Here is a 19,181-nt window from a genome sequence, read left to right as displayed (position 1 = left end):
CAGAGGGGAGAAGATAGAGTGGTGATGGCTTGATTTCTCCTCAGAGCCAAAGATGGACAGGGTCCCTATGGAGAAATAGTTCATTTTCGCTACAACATGACAGCTATTTCCTAAGACATTGCTGCTGATAAAAAGAATGTCTAGCTGGGCGCGGTGGCTCATGCCTGTAACCCGAGCACTTCAGGAGGCCGAAGCGGGCGGATCATGAGGTCAGGAGATTGAGCCCATCCTGGTTAACATGGTGAAACCCTGTCTCTACTAAAAATGCAAAAATTTAGCCAGGCATGGGGGCGGGCACCTGTAGTCCCAGCTACTTGGGAAGCTGAGGCAGGAGAATGGCGTGAACCCAGGAAGCAGAGCTAACAGTGAGCTGAGATCACGCCACTGCGCTCTAGCCTGGGTGACAGAGCGACACTCCGTCTCAAAAAAAAAAAGGATTGTCTAGTCAAATGGTTGTTTCAATAGGAACAAAAAGGAGATGAAGACTTGAACAGACATGTCCAAGAGAATGTTCTGGAATTATGGAAATGTTCTGTGTCTGCTGCTCTCCAATATGGTTGCCACTTGGCCATGTGGTATTGAACACTTGAAATGTAACTAGTGTGACTAAGGAACTGAACTTTTGGTTAAGTAATATTTAAGTCTAATGGATCGTAAGGAGAGGACAGGAGCAGCACCTCTACCCTATTATCTTCCCTATAGACTTTGAGCAACTTTAGGGCACAGGGCTTGTCTTAAAATCCACCTTTCAATGTTCAGTGCTTAGCACAGGGCACATTAAAGGCTGGCAAACAATAATTTCTCTACTGAAGGTGTAAGTAGGAAAATACCTACAAATGATTTGAGCCCTCTTCTTTCTTTTTGCAAAAGAAATAATCTCTTAGCCGTGCTCGGCTGGCGGCCCTTCTGCATCCACTGCTGTGATGGTGAGAAGGAAACTGAGAAGATCAAAGACTTGCTTGATTGATGCGCTTCAAAAAAAAGCAAGAATTTACTCCTGGAAGATTAAAGACTAGATATGAAAGGTGAATAAAGATTGCCAAGAAATAGCAAGGGCAAGGTTTCAAAATCTGGAAGAGTTTGAAGAGAGCAGAGGAGAGTTTGGAGGGAGCAGCGGCACTCGTGGAAAAGAAAATGTTTGAGAAGTCTTGTCCGTGCCATGAATGGATGCAACTTTAGTGTGTGTGTGTGTGTGTTTTTTTTGAGGTGGGGTCTCGCTCTGTTGCCCAGACTGGAGTGCAGTGGCACGATCTTGGCTCACTGCAACCTTTGCCTCCCGGGTTCAAACACTTCCCTGCCTCAGCCTCCCAAGTAGCTGGGATTACAGGCGCCTGCCACTATGCCCGGCTAATTTTTGTATTTTTAGTAGAGACGGGATTTTACCATCTTGGCCAGGCTGGTCTTGAACTCCTGACCTCATGCTCCACCGTCCTCAGCCTCCGAAAGTGCTGGGATTACAGGCGTGCGCCACCGTGCCCGGGCAACTTTAGTGTTTTCTAAGGGACTCAAGACTTTGACAGTGCTTTTCAATTATTTTGGAAGCTGGGTCTCCATTGAAGAGCAAACAGGCCCAGCTATCTTAAGGACACAAATGGAAAAAAGATGACTAGGAAAGAAGCTTGCTAAAACTGCAAAAGGAAGTTGTGGCGTCTCCCACATGCGCTGCTGGCTGAGGACAGAGATGCTGAGGCTCAAAGCGGTGGGAGGGTGAAAATTCCCTTTGCCATTCATTTCCTATGAAGTAGTAGTCCCGGAGACATGGACCGTCCGTCTCTCCTCCGGGGTCAGTCAGAAAAGGCCTTCAAATCTGAAAGGACTGTTTCAGGAAGGTGGGCGCATCGGTGGCTGCGTCATGCATCCTCGATTCTGGCTGCAAAACGTTGAGTCACAGTTTATTACGAGGTCCCCAGTCGGAACAATTTTAGTGAGTTTAACTGAGCGGATAAAGGGAAACCAATTCGAAAATCATTCAGATCAATCACAGGTATGGTAGGTTTAATAGCTCCCCATTAGCTGATTGAAGTAGGTATGGCATAGATAAATGAAAAGCATTTCTTTCTGATCCTAGATGAGGGATGCTTTTTTTTTTTTTTTTAATAAAAGTGTGTACTTTGATGGACAGTCCACTCAGAGATACAAGTGTGCCTGTGTTGGGAGGAGGGGCAGGAGTACAGAGAGTGCAGTTGAACGTCTCATCAGGGCTCTCTTGAATCATAGGGCTCAGACTATCTGGGCCAGTGGGGCTGCCCCACAATGTGTTCATTTGCATGAAGAGCAGCTGTGTATTCTGGGAGCAATAACAAACCTCATCCTAAGGGAAAAGTGAGTTGGAGAGTACAGGCCTGGATGAAGCAGGCTAGAACACCACTAATAATAGGCAGATTTCTGCGTGTGGATGTTTCCTACCATTCAAGGTCCTTTTTGGCTCCAGGCGTTCCTGTCTAGGACAGAACACTATAAAGGTATGGGCAAGGAGTGGGAAAAGTGTGGGCCGTGGAGAGGGACAAACCGTGATTTGAAGGCAAGTTTTCTGTGGTTTATGTGTGTGATGGTTAGCGAGTTCCTTCATCTTCTTGATCCTGCTTCTTCATGGGTACGATGCTTGGTGTCACAGAGATCAACATAAAACACAGTATATAGAGCTTGTGGTACATGAGAAGTACCCAGTAAAGTATATTATGGGGCCAGGGGCAGTGGTTCACACCTGTAATCCCAGCCATTTGGGAGGTCAAGACAGGCAGATCACCTGAGGTCAGGAGTTCGAAACCAGCCTGGACAACATGGCAAAATCCCATCTCTACTAAAAATACAAAAATTAGCCAGGTATGGTGGCACATGCCTGTAATCCCAGCTACTCGGGAAGCTGAGGCAGGAGAATCGCTTGAACCCGGCAGGCGGAGGTTGCAGTGAACCGAGATTGGGCCACTGCACTCTAGCCTGGGCAACAGAGTGAGACTCTGTCTGGAAAAAAAAAAAAAAAAAGGCTATTATGATAATAGTGAAATATAATTAATGTATCTTTCCTATTAACTCCAAACAGTGGGAGCATTAAATATACAAGGTAGCATGTGCTGCTTTGTAACCTGCGTTGGGGGGAAAATGTGCCACAGCCCAAGCAGGGTGCCTGAATTTCTACCTGGAACAGGGAGAAAATGGGGACATATTCTGGGTAGCTTTAGTGTATGGCAGTGGGAAAAGAACAAGACCATAGAAAAGGTTCAGGATCATTTGGGGAACCAGGAGAACTGTGTTTCTGAGCACCTACGCAATACCTCTTAGGCAACCCTTGAAACTCTCTGTGGGTATTGAAAGGTGCAGTTTGGGGGGCCTGATACCTACGGAGGGTAGGGACAGAATCGTAGAAATACGGTTTTATGATTTTAACATCCAGGTTGGTCAGCCTTAGAGTCCCCAGGCATACATGATAATCCCATGTATTGCAGGGATGCTTGAGTGATTGCTCATGGAATAAGTGTCATTGGCGCTGCATGGCAGGTTCTCTCTAAGAGCTTTGGTCTGCGGCACTCGATGGAGCCAGATGTCAACAAGGAGAAAATTACAGGGCATCTTGAGAAGTCAAAGACCCACATTTCCCAGGCTACAGAAAGTAGTTATTAGCACAAAAAGTGCATTTCGCTTCCAAGAGAATAGACTGTGTTAAGGAGAAGTAAAACTCCTGAAAACATAGTTCCTTTGGTATTCTTCCAGGTTCTCACTCAGAGATCTGCACGTGAGAGGCCTCAGGAGAGATTTAGGTTCTTGTTGGAGAAAGCTGAGATGAAAAAGGGAAGCTTGAGCCCCACTCACCAGGAATGACCACTGTTTGTATTAGGAAGGTCATGTTTACTAGAAAGTCAGTAATACATGTACACATTCTCCAGGCTTATTGAGTGCCTACTGTGAAGCAAGCACCATGCTTGGCATTCAACAGTTAACTGATCACAGAGAAAATTCTTAGAATTTCCAAGATTACTAAAAAGATTTACAACACGATGGGTCTCAAATTTGAACATATATGTTATTTAATGTGACTTAATAACTGCTGAGAAAGGTACAATCACAGAAGAGGGAATGGACCTGACTTCTCCAGTTCCCCTTGGATTCTTCACTTTTTACTGGATGAAGAAGAGTCTCACATCCACCCATGATGGCTACCATTTAAATTAGTCCCATGTGCTTCTTATCCCCCACCTTCTGGTAATTGCTCTCCAATCCTTTCGGAGTATTTACCCTCTCCTTTTCACCCAACACACACACACACACACCCCATGTATTCCAGCGGGGCTGTCAGACATGATGCTCGTATTCTTTTAGACCAAGGTAAGACAGCATGAGGCACAGGTGTGGTCAATCACAGCTCCTTATTTTCTTAAGCCAGAGAGAGAAAGAGGAGAGAGAGGGAGACAGTGGAGAGGGGAAGAGATGGAGAAAGTGAAAGGGGGAAAGACAGAAGGAGGGAAAAGAAGGGAGGGAGAGAGAGAAAGAGAGGGAGAGAAGAGGGAGAGAGAGACAAGGAGAGGAGGAGCAGGACCGGGAGAGGAAGAGAGGGATAGAAATCTCCAGGGCCTGGAATGTGATTTGCAAAGGACCAATCAAATTCATTCCTTAATACATGACAACTGGGAGAGAAAAAAAGTTCTCTTTGCACTGGGGCTTGCTAAATTTTTACACGGCAGCTGCAGCTAAAGGCCACCACCTTTACCAGCCTCGGGAAGGAAGCTCATTGCAGCAGGAGCACATGAAGCTAACTTATGAGGAGAGAGGATAAAAGATAGAAGGGGAAGGAGAGGAGAAAGTCTAGAAACCCAGGAACAAATTCATTGTGATGGCCAGCAGGGCTGAAATAGAGAAGGGAAGGAGGAAGGGAGTGGCCTTCCTGCCCTCTGAAGATCTCTAAGCTTGGTCCAGTTTCTAGCGCACAGTAGGAGCACAGTATATTTTGATTCCATTTCCTCTCTTGTCCCTTCAGGAATTAATCTTGATCTTCTTGTATATGTCATGACACAGTGGCACATCCTGCTTGAGCTACTTTTGATGTCAGGGCTTTGTACTCTTTGGGGGATACAGGTGGAGTCTGAATGAGGGACTCTATTCACAAAACTTTATGAAGCTTGGAGGGACTCTTTAATGTTCTATTTCTTTGTATCTCCTCCCCACCATTAATATCTATCAGACACATCTTATATGACACACACACTTCATTTATTCATTCATTCAACAAATATGAAATGTATCAACATCCTCGCTAGGCACTTTAGCTGCATTTTTTTTTTCTATCCCCACACAAAAACTTTTACCCCATACATACTATTATTATATCCGTATTACAGATGAGCAAACTGAGGTTTCAAAAGACTAAATCATTTTTCCAATATTATACAAGTTGCTAAAATTGTTAGAGCCAGGATTTGAATCCAGGTTTGTTTTAATTCATACATTAACTATTTTATAACCAAGAAGCATACTGCCTCTCATCTGGCTTGGGTGTATGGCTAGTGCCAGGTTAAGAAAGGAATCATTGTCATCCCTTGCTCAGAAGATAATTATCCTGCATTAGGCTCTGGGAACCACAGTTATTTAGAGAAGTCAGGATTGAGAGGACCCAATGCTTTGACTTCGGGTTCTGTTTGGTGAGGCATTGTTTAGCATGTCCCTGGCTCCAGGAAAATTCTGGGGACGAGGCATCAGGGTCATTGACAGGAGTCTGAGGACAGACGCTGACTGCATGTTCTCATCAAGAAAATACGACGTTCAAAGATAAAACTGCTTCTTTCACTGGAACATCTATTTTGTCTCCTGGGCCTTCAGACATAAAACTCCCTCATTTTCATACCATGCCTCCAACCGATGTTCTGTATGAGATCACACACAGAGGAATGAAACTAATTTGAGATTACATGCTCGCCGCCTTTTCCTGTGAAGAGTGTCTTCTTCCTTCTAATTACACTTTTTCTTCTGTGACAAATGCCAAGATGTCCAAAAGGCTCTCTCTTAGGAAGAGAAAGTCCCAGGAGCTTGGGGGTCATTGGGGTACTCTTTCTTCATGCCTGGGTGAGCTCTGCTGTCAGTGTTCAGTGTCAGTGATGGGTCCGAAGTGTGGGATTTGACTCCTTTGAATGAGAGTGAACCAAGCTCCAGAGGCTGGATTGTCTATATACATCCAGCTAGCAAAGAAATCCCTGCAGCAACCCATGAGTGGGGATGCAGGGGGCTGGTGGGAGGGCAGCAATAGATCAGTCCGAATCTATTCCCAAGCCTGGAAGCTGGGTGACTTTGAAAGCCAGCATCCAAAAAAAAAAAAAGAAAAGAAAAGGAAAAAGAAAAATTGCTGGGCTTAGTGGCTTAAACCTATAATCCCAACACTATGGGAGGCTGAAGCAGGCGGATCACCTGAGGTCAGAAGTTTGAGACCAACCTGGCCAACATGGTGAAATCTGTCACTGCTAAAAATACAAAAAGTAGCCGGCTGTTGCATGCCTGTAATCCCAGCTACTCAGGAGGCTGAGGCAGGAGAATCACCTGAACCTGGGAGGCGCAGGTTGCAGTGAGGTGAGATGGTGCCATTGTACTCCAGCCTGGGTGACAGAGCAAGACTCCATCTCAAAATCAAAATAGATTTAAGGGGTACAAGTGCAGTTTTGTTGCGTGGATATACTGTGTAATGGTCAAATCCGGGCCTTTAGTGCACCCACTGCACCAGTAGTGACCACTGTACCATTAGGCAATTTTCAACCTTCATCTTCCTCCTACCCTCACACCTTTTAGAGCCTCCAATGTCTATTATTCTACTCATGTGTACCATGTCCATGGGTACCCACTTCTAAGTGAGAAGGTGCCAGGTTGGACTTTCTGTTTCTGAGTTATTTCTCTTGGGATAACAGCCTTCATCTCCATCTATGTTGCTGCAAAAGACATGATTTCATTCCATTTTATGGAAAAGCCAGCATCCTACTCCCTGCTGGCAATGTAGTTTAGTGTGAGAACCACTAGGCAAGAAACCAGGAGATGGCAATTCATGTCCCAGTTCTGTATGTAAAAGCCCAAGTCATTTGGGAAGACACACAACATTTACTGAGTACCCACCATGTGCAAGCCACCATCAAGACTTCTACAGACACTCAGCTAGTCTTTGTAACAATACGTAAAATGCATGTCATTAACAAAGTGAGGAAGTAGACAAGTTGAAAGTGCTATTTGCTTAAGATCACACAGCCACAGTGAGGTAGAGTTAGGATCTGAACCCAAATCGGTTGTAGCTTCTCACTATTTCTATTCCATCTCTGAGTCCCAGCTTCCTCTCCTAGAAAACATGGATGATAATTTTGATGACACCTACCCCATGGGGTGGTGAGGATCAGATGAAAAGCTGAGGTACATAGTAGGTTTTGTCCCTGCAAAGATGCTGCAGATAGATGGTAGGGTGGGTGCAATGATCAGTTGCCATTCCCTTTGCCCATCATCAGCCACCTGCCATTGGTTTCTCACTAGTCCCTGCACAGTTGAGCTCTGGCTGCTGTTCATAGAAACCTAGTATACGTTGGATGTTCTATAAGGTTGTATCTCCATTTTACAAGTAAAGCAAATAACACTTAGAGAGCTAAGCAACTGGCCGGGCGTGGAGCCTCATGCCTGTAATCCCAGCACTTTGGGAGGCTGAGGCGGGCAGATCACCTGAGGTCAGGAATTCGAGACCAGCCTGGCCAACATGGTGAAACCCTGTCTCTACTAAAAATATAAAAATTAGCTGGGCGTGGTGGTGGGTGCCTGTAATCCCAGCTACTTGGGAGGCTGAGGCAAGAGAATCTCTTGAACTTGGTAGGCAGAGGTTGCGGTGAGCTGAAATTGCACCACTGCGCTCCAGCCTGGGCAACAGGGCAAAACTCTGTCTCAAACAAACAAACAAACAAACAAACAAAAAAAAAACAAAATAAAAAAAGGAGAAAAAGGGAGCTAAGCGATTTGCTCAAACACAAATGGTTAATAAAGGGCAAAGCAAAATTTTAACCCATGTCTGCCTGAAACCAGAGCCCCAGCACTTTTCAAAGAATAAGCACCTTCCTCCCCATCTGCACTGAGTCCCTACCAATGCTAGTTGACCAAATAGATGGAATAAATAAATCTTTTCTGAGTGGACCCATCCGCCTTCGTTCCTGGTCTTCCTTCAGGCTCTTCCTTTTGATCCCAGGTTATTTTTAATTCCATACTTTCAACCCCCCAAAAGGTTTAATCCTGAGGAAATACCTACCACAAACAAGTCATCAGAATTATGACAACAGTGTTGATTTTTAGCAAATTAAAACGTTCTAAATGGCACAGTTTAGCTATTTGTTGTTAAGCTGTTCATAAGCTGTTAAGCTATTTGCCATTTACTTCACTTTTATTTTCTGAAATTATTTCTACTTGGATGAATCCTATTTCATGTAAAATATTATTATAATAAATCTCAGCTTCTCAACCTTTTTCCCACTCCACTGTATATTCTACCAATTATTGCTTCTGCTAGTGAGGTTATTCTTTGGTGGCTATATTTTTTTTAGCAGCAGAATGGAAAAATTGGAAGACAGGAATATGTGAAGATACAGATTGAGGGAGAGGGGACATAAAACGGAGAGAAAAGACAAAGGCTTCTCTATTTATAGTGAGATCAAAATGTTCTCAGGGGGCAAGATGGCTAAGTATAAACAGTGTGTTCAAATGATGGGGTCAAAACATATTTCTTTGTTCTCATGAGCTAGAAGAATCACTGATTCTAGGTTTCCTTTCATCTTCAAATTGCCAGAAAAGCAAGAAGTCCATTTCATTATTAGATAAAGAGCGGATATTGTCACCATCCCCAGTCATCATCAGCAAGGACTCAGTTGATGAGAGAATGCAAATTTCATTAAATAAAAGTGACCCCTGAGCTAGCACTTCCATGTTCTCATCATCAAATGACGTTTAAACATGACTCAGCATGGAGTCATCCTTTGCTGTCAAATCCTGATGCTTCCATCCAATACAGAGTGACTCAGAACACATTATTTCAATCTCCATGTCGGAGTGGCTCCTGACTTGGCATTAGAAACCCTCTGAGCAATTTCTTAGTTTTACAAACATCTGTGTCACTTAACCTCATGGACGCCACTTGTTTATTTGAATAAACATAGGGAATATCATGTTGGCCACATTTCATTGCATCAACCTTACTAGTGACAGTTTAATACTCGGTTGTTTGGGGATAATTATACTAGTTTGCCAATGTAGCAATGGCCTGATCAATGTAAAGGAGGCAGAGGGAGGAACTCCGATATTTTGAGTGGTTCAAGGAGTGGTGATTGTGATTGTGTTTAATCAGCATGTGTGTTCTGGGTCAACAGTCATAGTAACTCCATCTAGATGGATCCCCCAAAGCATCCCACATACTATATCTCACAAGTGTAGACAAAATGGATGTAGTACAGAAACATAATGGCTGTTTTGGAGTGGGAGGCAGGATACTACTGTGCAAATCTGAGACTTAGCAGTTGTACTTCAAATCAGTCAAATACATTCATGGCTCTTCCTCTGTATATTCCTGTCTCTGTGCCTGTCTGCCTCTCTGTGTCTCTTGGTCTCTCATGATTTGTGTGTGTCTCTCTCTGTCTCTTTTTCTTTTATGTCTTTGTCACTGTGTCTCTCTGATTCTCCAAAATGTAAAGAGCCATATGGATTTTAGGCACACTTGGGTTTTCACGCGGCTCTTCCACGTAGCAGTCTGTGATCCTGATATGTCTGTGAATGTCAGTTTCCTCATCTTTAATTGGAGATGGCGATACTGATTTTGTTGAGTTGTCGTTAGGATGAAATGAAACAGAGTGTATCGCAGGTAACTCAGTTCCTGCCTCATAACAACTGGTCAATATATGTTTGTTCCTTCCCCCATCTCCAATTTACTATACCCTCGTGACATATTAGAATCCCACCAATCTGGTAGCTTTCTTCTGATGTGGCCTGCCCTCAGCCCATTTTCAGATCAGCCAATGGAACCATGACTGGCTGGAACCATTTTTCATCCAATTGGTCTCTTTCCAGCAGTTTCATGTAGCCTCTTGCTGTAAATCACTCTGGGAAAATAAATGTCCCTAATCCATTAGTGCCCTTCCACTGCAAGCCAATTGGAGCAACAAACCAGACAAGGTTTGTTAATAGCCACTTAAATACATTCCTGCAGCCCAACGTGGAGACCCTCTGCCAGCCTAAAATCCTAGCAGCCCATGTCTCAGAGACACTCAACTGTGACAAGACTGATAGCAGCAAAGGCACAGTTCTGACTCGTATCAGTTAGGGGAGAACCATACACCTTGGTTTGCTTAAGACAGTTGCAGTTTATGATTGTAGCTTCTCCTATGTAGGAGTAATTATAAACAGTGCCCCTTTTGCTTTTAGAAGAGGTTCAGTTTGTTTGAGGCCAGCCTGAGCAACACAGTGAGACTCTGTCTCTATAAAAAATAAATTTTTAAAAAATTAGCTGGGCACGGTGGCACATGCCTGTGGTCCCAGCTACACAGGGAGATCAAGATGGCAGTGAACCATGATCAATCACACCACTGCACTTCAGCTTGGGTGACAGAGCAAGGCCCTGTCTCAAAATATAAGAGTTCCAGTTTGAATAATAAACGATATAAGTATCTACAGCAATGAAACGTAAAAGTTTAGATAATAATGGTTATCATTTTTTGACTACTTGCTATGCCTGTCTCAAAATATAAGAGTTCCAGTTTGAATAATAAACTATATAAAGTATCTATGGCAACCAAAAGTAAAAGTTTAGATAATAATGGTTATCATTTTTTGACTACTTGCTATGCCTGTCTCAAAATATGAGAGTTCCAGTTTGAATAATAAACTATATAAAGTATCTATGGCAACCAAAAGTAAAAGTTTAGATAATAATGGTTATCATTTTTTGACTACTTGCTAAGCACCAGGCATCCTTATAAAGGTCTTTGTATATGGCATGTCATTTAAGCTTCATTACAACACTATGAAGGGGGATGCTATTATGAAATGGATGCTCTGTTTTATAGCCCAGGAAACAGAAGCTTGTTAACATGTTCTTAACAACAACATGGCCAAGGCCAACCAGAAGGCAGGGTTTGTACCTCACCCAGATCGCATCTATGAGCAGCACGCCCATCCCCAAACTGCTGGAAGTGTTGGCTGCTCAAACCTCAGTCATCCCTTTCCCTAGAGAATTTTGCTCAAATAGAAGCCACTTCTGCTTGAGAGGCTCGATGTCCCCACTTAGGAAGCAGCCCACAGCCAATGACACACAAGGCTCCGTCTGTTCCTTGCTTCAAGGTGGGACTGACTCTGCAGTGGGATCCAGCTAAGACCACATCCTTGCCTAACACCTTCCTCTTCCCTAGCCTGCTTCCCTTGTTCCCATAGTTCTAAAAGCACGCTTTCAATAAATCACCTGGAAAAGGATACCTGTGTCAGGCTCTGCCTCCAAGGAGCCAGACCTAAGATGTCCAGTTAGCAAGTATCAGAGCTGGGACTCATGTCTAGGAAACTCTCTTAATCACTAAGCAAATGTGACATGATGTTGCCTATATTACATACATGATTAAAATGATGGCCTCCAAGTTGTCAGGTCACCAAGCAGCATATGTCACATTGGTCTATATATGGCAACAACGGCAGTCACAATGAATGCTACTTATTGAAAGCTGACAACAGCCAGTGTCTTTCTTGCATCGGATCCTCTCAACAATACCATGAGGTTCATTTTATCATCCCCACTTTGCAGATAATGTATGGGAAGTTTGGAGACATTGAGACACATCCCCCAAGGGCATATGGATAGGAAGAGAAGAGACTTAAGCTTATATCCAAGTCCATCTTTCTTCAAGGACCACATGCTTTTTCCACCTGATCACTTAAACCTCTTGTTGCATAAAGAATTCCATGAATAATTGGTGAAATCGATCTGCCATCAAAACTGACATTTTAAAAAATAATTTAGACAGAAGACTCTGCTATCACTCCAACCTTGACCCCAGCAACAGTTCTTTTTGAGCTGCATTTGACCAAAATGTCTCTACTTTCTGGAGAAAGCCATACTACTTTGGCAATAGCTAGAGAATATTCTCTTAAGCCAGACATAAAAAGAGCAAAGGAAACATCTTTGGTGGACAAAAGAAAGTGAGACTTCATGCTAAGAGGGGAATCACATGTCCTATGGCTTTTCCACCAAGGGAGATAAAATGGAATAAACAGCAAAAATTTAAGGAGAAGCAGATTCAAATCCTAACTCTACTATTGTGTGATGTATTTGGCAAATTAGTCAATGTTTCCAAGCCTCAATTTGCTCTTCTGTTTTACAGGAAAAATACTCATGCCATTGGCCCATGAATGAAAGAGGGTAAATGATATAAAATAGATATTCCTTCCTGCCTCATCTCTTCCATTTTCATAAAATTTATAGCCAGCTTGGAACGTCATTCCAGGTCTAACTAATACTGGTTCAAATGGACTATGCTTTATTCCAAGCAAAAAGCATATCCTATTATGACAAAAAGGTTTCTATTAAAAATAGAGAGCAGATAAAAGGGAGGCCTTCATCCAGGAAGCCATCGGCTGATTCATAAAAATACAGAATGAGTCATCCTGGATCCCAAGGCTAAAACTTATAATCAATGGGCATGTCTGACCAGCCAATCCCAGCCCACTGGAGAAGGAGCTGCCCAGTGGGCCATCTTTACAACCCTATTACAATCCTTCCTTGTAAAACCATTAACTCTGTTTCCAGCTTGGTGAAAGGAAAATCAATCTGGGCTGTTTGCAATACTGTATCCTAAATGTACCTGCAGCCTGGTTGGCTTTCTGAACAACCGGGGTGGGGGAAGTGCAGTGATTTCTGTGTGTATGTGCGCGCTTGTGTGTTGAGCTCCACTGAAGAACAGGCTTGCACATCTGGCTTTGAAAATCAATGTCTTGGCCTTCATCTTGACACTTATTATTTCAAAATGCTTCAGTTCCTATTAGCAATTATGCAGTTAGCATAAGACTGGAAAACACAGAACTATGTGTATGTACTACAGATGATGCTCTTTCCTTTAAAAAGTAGTTTTATCATTTTCACTCTCTGAATAGATACCCTGACAGAATTCTAGAATCCCATCCTCAATTTGGATGAAGGGTCATAAATTACATACACATATATATGTAACTGTATATATAATTGTATATATGTATATACACATATATGTATACGTGTGTCTATGCAGGTAATATTTTTTGATGAAGTGGTTAAGGAAGGAGAGTTCTAAATGCATGGTTTTAATTGTACTAAGCAAAAGCTCTTCCACGAGCAAGTAAAGAAAAATAATGACACAACAATCCTCCTTCGAGCTCTTTCCTCAATCCATTCATTCAGCGATAAGTTATTTAGGGTGTGCAGTGTGCCAAACAGTGTACTAGGCATTGTGGGGTGGGGGAGTGGGCTGGTCTTTGGGGATTTACCTGCGAAAGGGCAGGTATAAGCTCTCTTTCTGGGATCAAACAACTTGATTCAATAAGAGTTCATTGTACAGGATCCCCCGGTTTGCAAAAACCTCTTCCCTTCCCCTGAATTCCTCACCAGAGGCCCACGAGTAGTGTTCAGAGTCAAACCTGACCAGCTGCATATATGAGCAGCAAGGCAGGGATCATCGCCTGCTTCTCCCACTAGCTGCCTTCTAATCTGGCAGATGAAACCTGCGTCTGTTCTCAAGGTGGTGAAGGGGAGGGGACGCTCCTTTGCATTTCTCTTGCCTCCAGATCAGGTCCAGATCTTGGGTTTCTGATCTAACCTAGGAGCTTGTGAGCTGGCTGTTGCTTTGGAGAGCAGTATGTACTGGGAGGCTCTAAAAAACAGATGGGAAGGAATAGGCTCGTCTCACCGTGATAATAGCAAGTTCCCCTTACAAGTTTAACATGCAAACCTAGTGTTGGGTCCAGTCCGCCTCTGCCGGGTAAGCCCTTCCCAGAACTTCAGGGAAATGATCTTACAGTGCCCGCACAAAGAGAGGCTTAAACTCTCCCAGGGAATCTCAGCTGAGCCTGAGGGCCTGGAGAAGTTCCCCCAGGGGGAATGGGGAATAGAGGGCAGCTTAGAGAGATGAGCTCCTTCTGAGATGGGAGCAGGAATTCCGGGGAGACTGATCAGCGTTTTTTCCCTTCTTGGAGAAACAGAGGGGTTGCGCTGCAGCCCTGGCCTCCACCCTCACCAAGCTTGGGTGCAAGGTACCGACCCTCTTGCTTCCTAGTTCTTTTTCCCGTCAGGCTACGGGGAAGAAAGTATGCAGGAGGCGGGACCCAGCCCTGCACCCTGTCCCAGGCCCTTCAGACAACAGCCTAGAGGTGAGAAAAAGATCAGGTATCAAATTCCCGGCCAAGCCACTTAGTGGCAGCTGAGTGATCTTGGGCAAATCACTCACTCTCTCTGAGCGGCGGCTTTCTTACCTGTAAAGGGATCATGATGGCACCTGACTCATGAGGTCCTAGGAAGTATTAAATAGGATGGCACATGTAAAACTACCAACGGCAGCTGGCACACAGTGGGCTTGCGGTTCTTAATACATATATTTTTAATTCTGTTAAGCATCAACCCCCCTGTGCAGAAGCTGAGTTGTCCTCTCAGACGGAGAACTCCCGTAGCGCAATCTTCCAGACCCTGGGTGCTTGGGCGCCAGCATTCTCCCCGCGCTCAGGAGCTCCCATTTTCCTCCCGTCACCCCTAGATCTGGCTTGGGGAGGCCACCCCTCTAAATCCTCCCCAGCTTTGGCCAGGGGAGGCTCTGAGACCCGGGTGAGCGCGGGGAGGGGGTGCGCGCGGCGGCTCTACCCGGGCAGCATCCCAGTTGCAGCTTTCCCACCCCCTCCCCAGCGCCCAGCGCGCAAAAAGAGAGAAAGCGAGAAAGGCGCGGATACTGGACCAGGCTTTGACGCGAATCTTGAGCTCGCCGTCCTGAGGCTCGGGCATGGTCTTCCTGGAGAGCCGCAGCTTGTTGAGACCCCCGAAGCCGGCCAGCACCACCGCGCGCATCTCCTGGGCGTCCCCGAGGCGGTGCGAGCCGTCGCCACCGCCGCCCTCCGCAGGCTCCTTGCCTGCCTCCTTCTCGATCATTTGCTCCGTCTCCTCCGCCTTCTCCACTCCTTCCTTGGCCATGGCGCTCGAGGGCGCGGGGCGCACGGGCTGCGGTGGCTGCGGCGCTGGGGGATTGGGGATCCTCTCCCGCGGGTTCCTCCTGTTGAATGTGGGATGCTCGGCTGTGCAATGGCTGCAGCCTCCGCGAGCGCCGCCGCGGTCCTCAGTCTCCGCCGTAATCCTCACAAGAGCCGTGCCCTAAGCGCTCCACCCCCGCCCCACCCTTCTTTCCTGTCCAAACGAAGCCTCAACTCCAGTTCCTGAAATAGTCCCAAATTAGGCTCGGGATCGCGACCCCAAACCCAGATTTGCCGAAGATCTGTGACTAAAAAGAACCTAGAGAGGCCACCTTGTCATCCGCCTATCCGTGGGCCCAGTACTTGGTTATATACGGCACAGGCTCGGGTGCCTTGAAATGGACCCAGACGAATGTCTGGGCCTGGAGGATGCCTTCCCGCTACAAGGTTGCCCTGTCTCCCTCCCATCTGCGAGGTTGGGCGGGATAGTCGGGAAATTGGATGATTCCTCAAACAGCCAGTGGAAGGGCGGAGAGATTTGGGAAGCAGGAAACTAGAGATCCCGCTCACTGCCCTGAAGAGTCCAGTCCGGGGTCTTCTCACTCCAGACCTGCAGGGTCAGCCGGGATGCTCTTTTCTGGATATCACCAGGGGCTTCCTTACGACGGCGAATTCTCACCACTCACACCATTTCGGGCTATTAAAGAGGCTAGACAAGAATCCTGTACCAGAAAGGATCCTGCTCGTGTTCTGATTCCCAGAAGACCAATGTGTACCCGCTCCCCAACATGCACGCACATACACAGAGTACTAACTGGCGTTTTGTTTTGTTATCAGGCTCTTTGAGAAAAAGAGCTCATAGAAAAACTTGGATTTTCTTAAATAAAATGATGGGAGAGGAGTTGGTTTTCCTAGGGGTAGTTTAAGGAAAGAGATGCAGTTGAGGAACTAGGTCTATATTCTATTATAGTTGCTATGCCATCGCCAGCCTTGAGATCTTGGACAACTCATTCAACCTTCCTGAGCCTCAACACCCTCATCTATAAATTGGGTACATTGATTTTATTTTTCTGTATGGTGTGAAGTGCTGGGGTGGATATGATTTCAGTGAGACATGGTCCTTATATTGGAAAAGGTCAATTTCAGAGCATGAGGCAGGAAGGGCACAGTCAACAAATGTGGTACAATGAATAATCTAAGTGCTACCTCTTCTCTCCCCCCAGTCGTCCTGTGCCTCACTGCTTTAAATGCCCTGGTCTTCTATTCCTTAAAAAAAAAAAGATTATTTTCCCTCCTTCCACAGGGTTCTGCATCTGCTGTCCCCTTGGCCTGGGGTATGTATTCCATCTCCTTTATCTGGTGTCGACTCCTACTTCATTCTCACCTCAAGGGTCCATTCCTTTTGGGAGACACTCCAACCTCCAGATTGGTATCCTCCATGACTAGAGACACTTATGTCCCTTTGTAGCTAACTTTTATATGTTTACCTGATAATATCTGTTTCCTTTATCCAACTGTGAAATTCATGTGAGCAGGAGCTATTTCTACTTTTATCCAGCGTGATTTTCCCAGGGCTTAATACGTGATTGGTACATAGTAGAATACGCAGAGAAAAACTGGTCCAGAGAGTTGGACCAGTCCAGAGAGTTGGAGAAGTTCTCATGGAGGAGGGAACATTTGAGCTAGATCTTGAAGGATGAGGCAGGTTCTTCTGGCAGAAAAGGTCACAGGCTCATTCAAATACACCAAAAGGTAACAGGTAAAAGGGCTTTTGAGATGCTGGTTTGTTCTATGTAGGCAGAACATTGGCTGTATTTATCAGTCGTTGGAGATGAGTTTGAAGGGTTGATTGGGACCAGCTTTTGAAAGTTCTCACATACCAGGTTATAAAATTTAAGACATAATCACAGAGGCAATTGGTGCCATAAAGGCTTAAAAAACAAAAACATAGGAAGAGCACTACCAGAACTGCATTTTAGGATAATAACTTTGACAGTAAGTGGGTGATGGATTAGATGATAGAGTTACTGGAAGCATGGAGATCAGTAAGAGACTAAGTGCAGGCAAAAAAAAAAAAAAAAAAAAAATCACCCCCCCCAAAAAAAAAACAAAATAAATGAGAGTGGTCCCAACTGAGGCAATAGCCATGGAATGGAAGGAAGAGGGCTAAAAGAAGACTGAATAGACAGGGCTTGGTTAGTGAATTGGACATTTTATTGTGAATCCAATTGTCCAAATTGTTTGTCTTGTTTACATTGTGAGATATAGTGTTTAGGCTGGATTCTATCCTGAAACAAGAATTTGAACACCCGTGGTTTATTTTGGAAGTAATCCCAGGAAACTCTGGCTGGGAAGTAGGAAAGTGAGACAGAAAATTGATGGTACCCAATATGAGATGTATTAATAAGCAGATTACCGCAGTGGACAATTGGAGCTCAAACCCGCGGGGGACATTTGAGAGACAGTGTAGAACAAGTCTCAGGGTTGTCTCACCCAAGGAGTGAGGACATAGGTATTTATTCACTAAAGTCTATGCTTGACTGGCCAAGAACTGTTCCTGGAATTGTTAACACACATTTCCATCCTGTCCCATGTACTTGGGCTGAGAGAATCGCCAGGCAGAGAATTGTGTATGCTCTTTGCAGGAAGCTATCATTTTATACATGGAATGATGAATTCCAACGAGACATAGCTTTGGCACCAATAATATCTGCAATATATGTTATTGTTTTGGAGGTGTCTACTGTTCTAGACACTTTAGGTATATTTCTTAATTTGATTCTGAAAACAATCTCATAAGAACTCCTATTCCCATTTTGTGGAAGAGGAAAATGAAAATGAATCCTAACATGATGAGTTATTGTGCTCAAAGGAACATGCTAGTTATAATGGGATAGAAGACCAACTCCAGATCCATGCTCTTAACATCTCATCATGCGTGTTTATACAGACAGGCCAAACCAGTTCTTCCCCGATTGACAATACTCCACGGCATTTTTTAATGTTCCCTGCTCTTTTTTTCACTGCCTACTATCTCTGTACCACCAAGGTCCCTTGCCTTGGTTCTGAGTGTTTTCCTTTGGCATTAGTAAAGTAAATCTACTTTGTAGTCAGCACACAGCATGTTTAAGAGAAAGTGTTTGTCTTACAGTGTGTTAAAGGGAATATAATTACTCCCTCCAAGGAAATCTTCTGGCTGTTTACAAACCCCAGATTATAATTGGTAGGAAGCTGATGATCACAACAACCCAGAAAGAACCCACCACAGTCTGTGCCGCTGGTGGGGGGAGATACCCTCCTCTGAGTCCTATGTACCACTATTGTTAAGTATTCCCAACTCTGATCCTCCCTGGTGGAATGTGGAAAGAGCCAATGTGCATGGCATATCTCCAAATAAACACAATAAATCAATTTTTAATTTGTATAATTGATTCCTTGGACATTCACTCAGAGCCTCAGTTGTGAAATTTCTTACATTATTGTAGAACAATGTCAAACAGTGGCCACTGATGGTAAAACATAGTATTACAGCTCAGCTCTGTTAACTTGCAAGTGGCCTGGGGCAGGGTGTGTGCACATGGCGGGGGTGGGGGAGATGTTGAAGGCCAGATATAGGAACCCCTAATAGAGGTAAAGTCTTTGAGTACGAAAATATGGGAAACAATCTTAGTATTATTTTAGAAATGGTTTTCTAAATAACTTGGAATGGTTCAGCAGCTTCCCAGAGAAATATTATTTGAGGAAGATGGTCAATGTCTTCAACCATATGCTTTAATAATAATACTTGTTGCATTGTATTCTCTTCAATACAATTAGAATCATTTGCTGTACATACATTATATTATTTCATCTTTAAAATAATCCTATGCTATCGCACTATTATCCCTACTTTACAGAGGAGAAAATTTAATATAAACTGAGTAACTTTTCTAGGATTGCCTACTAAACAAATTACAGAGTTGAGATTTGAAATGGGAGCTATTTGACTTTGAAATGCATGTTCTTAACCACTA

At 44.3% G+C, this 19,181-nt stretch overlaps 1 protein-coding gene across 1 annotated transcript in view; it reads right to left on the bottom strand.

Annotated features, from left to right (window-relative positions):
• The window catches only part of VAT1L (vesicle amine transport 1 like), a 189,588-nt gene extending 174,280 nt beyond the window's left edge, over nt 1-15,308 (bottom strand). The window contains exon 1 of the mRNA XM_023226853.1: nt 14,940-15,308. Coding sequence (XP_023082621.1) covers nt 14,940-15,172 — 233 coding nt within the window. The 5' untranslated portion in view covers nt 15,173-15,308. The remainder of the gene's footprint in view (nt 1-14,939) is intronic.
• Between the last annotated feature and the right edge of the window lie 3,873 nt (nt 15,309-19,181).

This window comes from Piliocolobus tephrosceles, chromosome 17 (genome assembly GCF_002776525.5).
Source record: "Piliocolobus tephrosceles isolate RC106 chromosome 17, ASM277652v3, whole genome shotgun sequence".
Lineage (NCBI taxonomy): Eukaryota > Metazoa > Chordata > Mammalia > Primates > Cercopithecidae > Piliocolobus > Piliocolobus tephrosceles.
The sequence above is the reverse complement of the archived record's forward strand: the minus strand, read 5'-3'. Positions and strand labels throughout refer to the sequence as shown.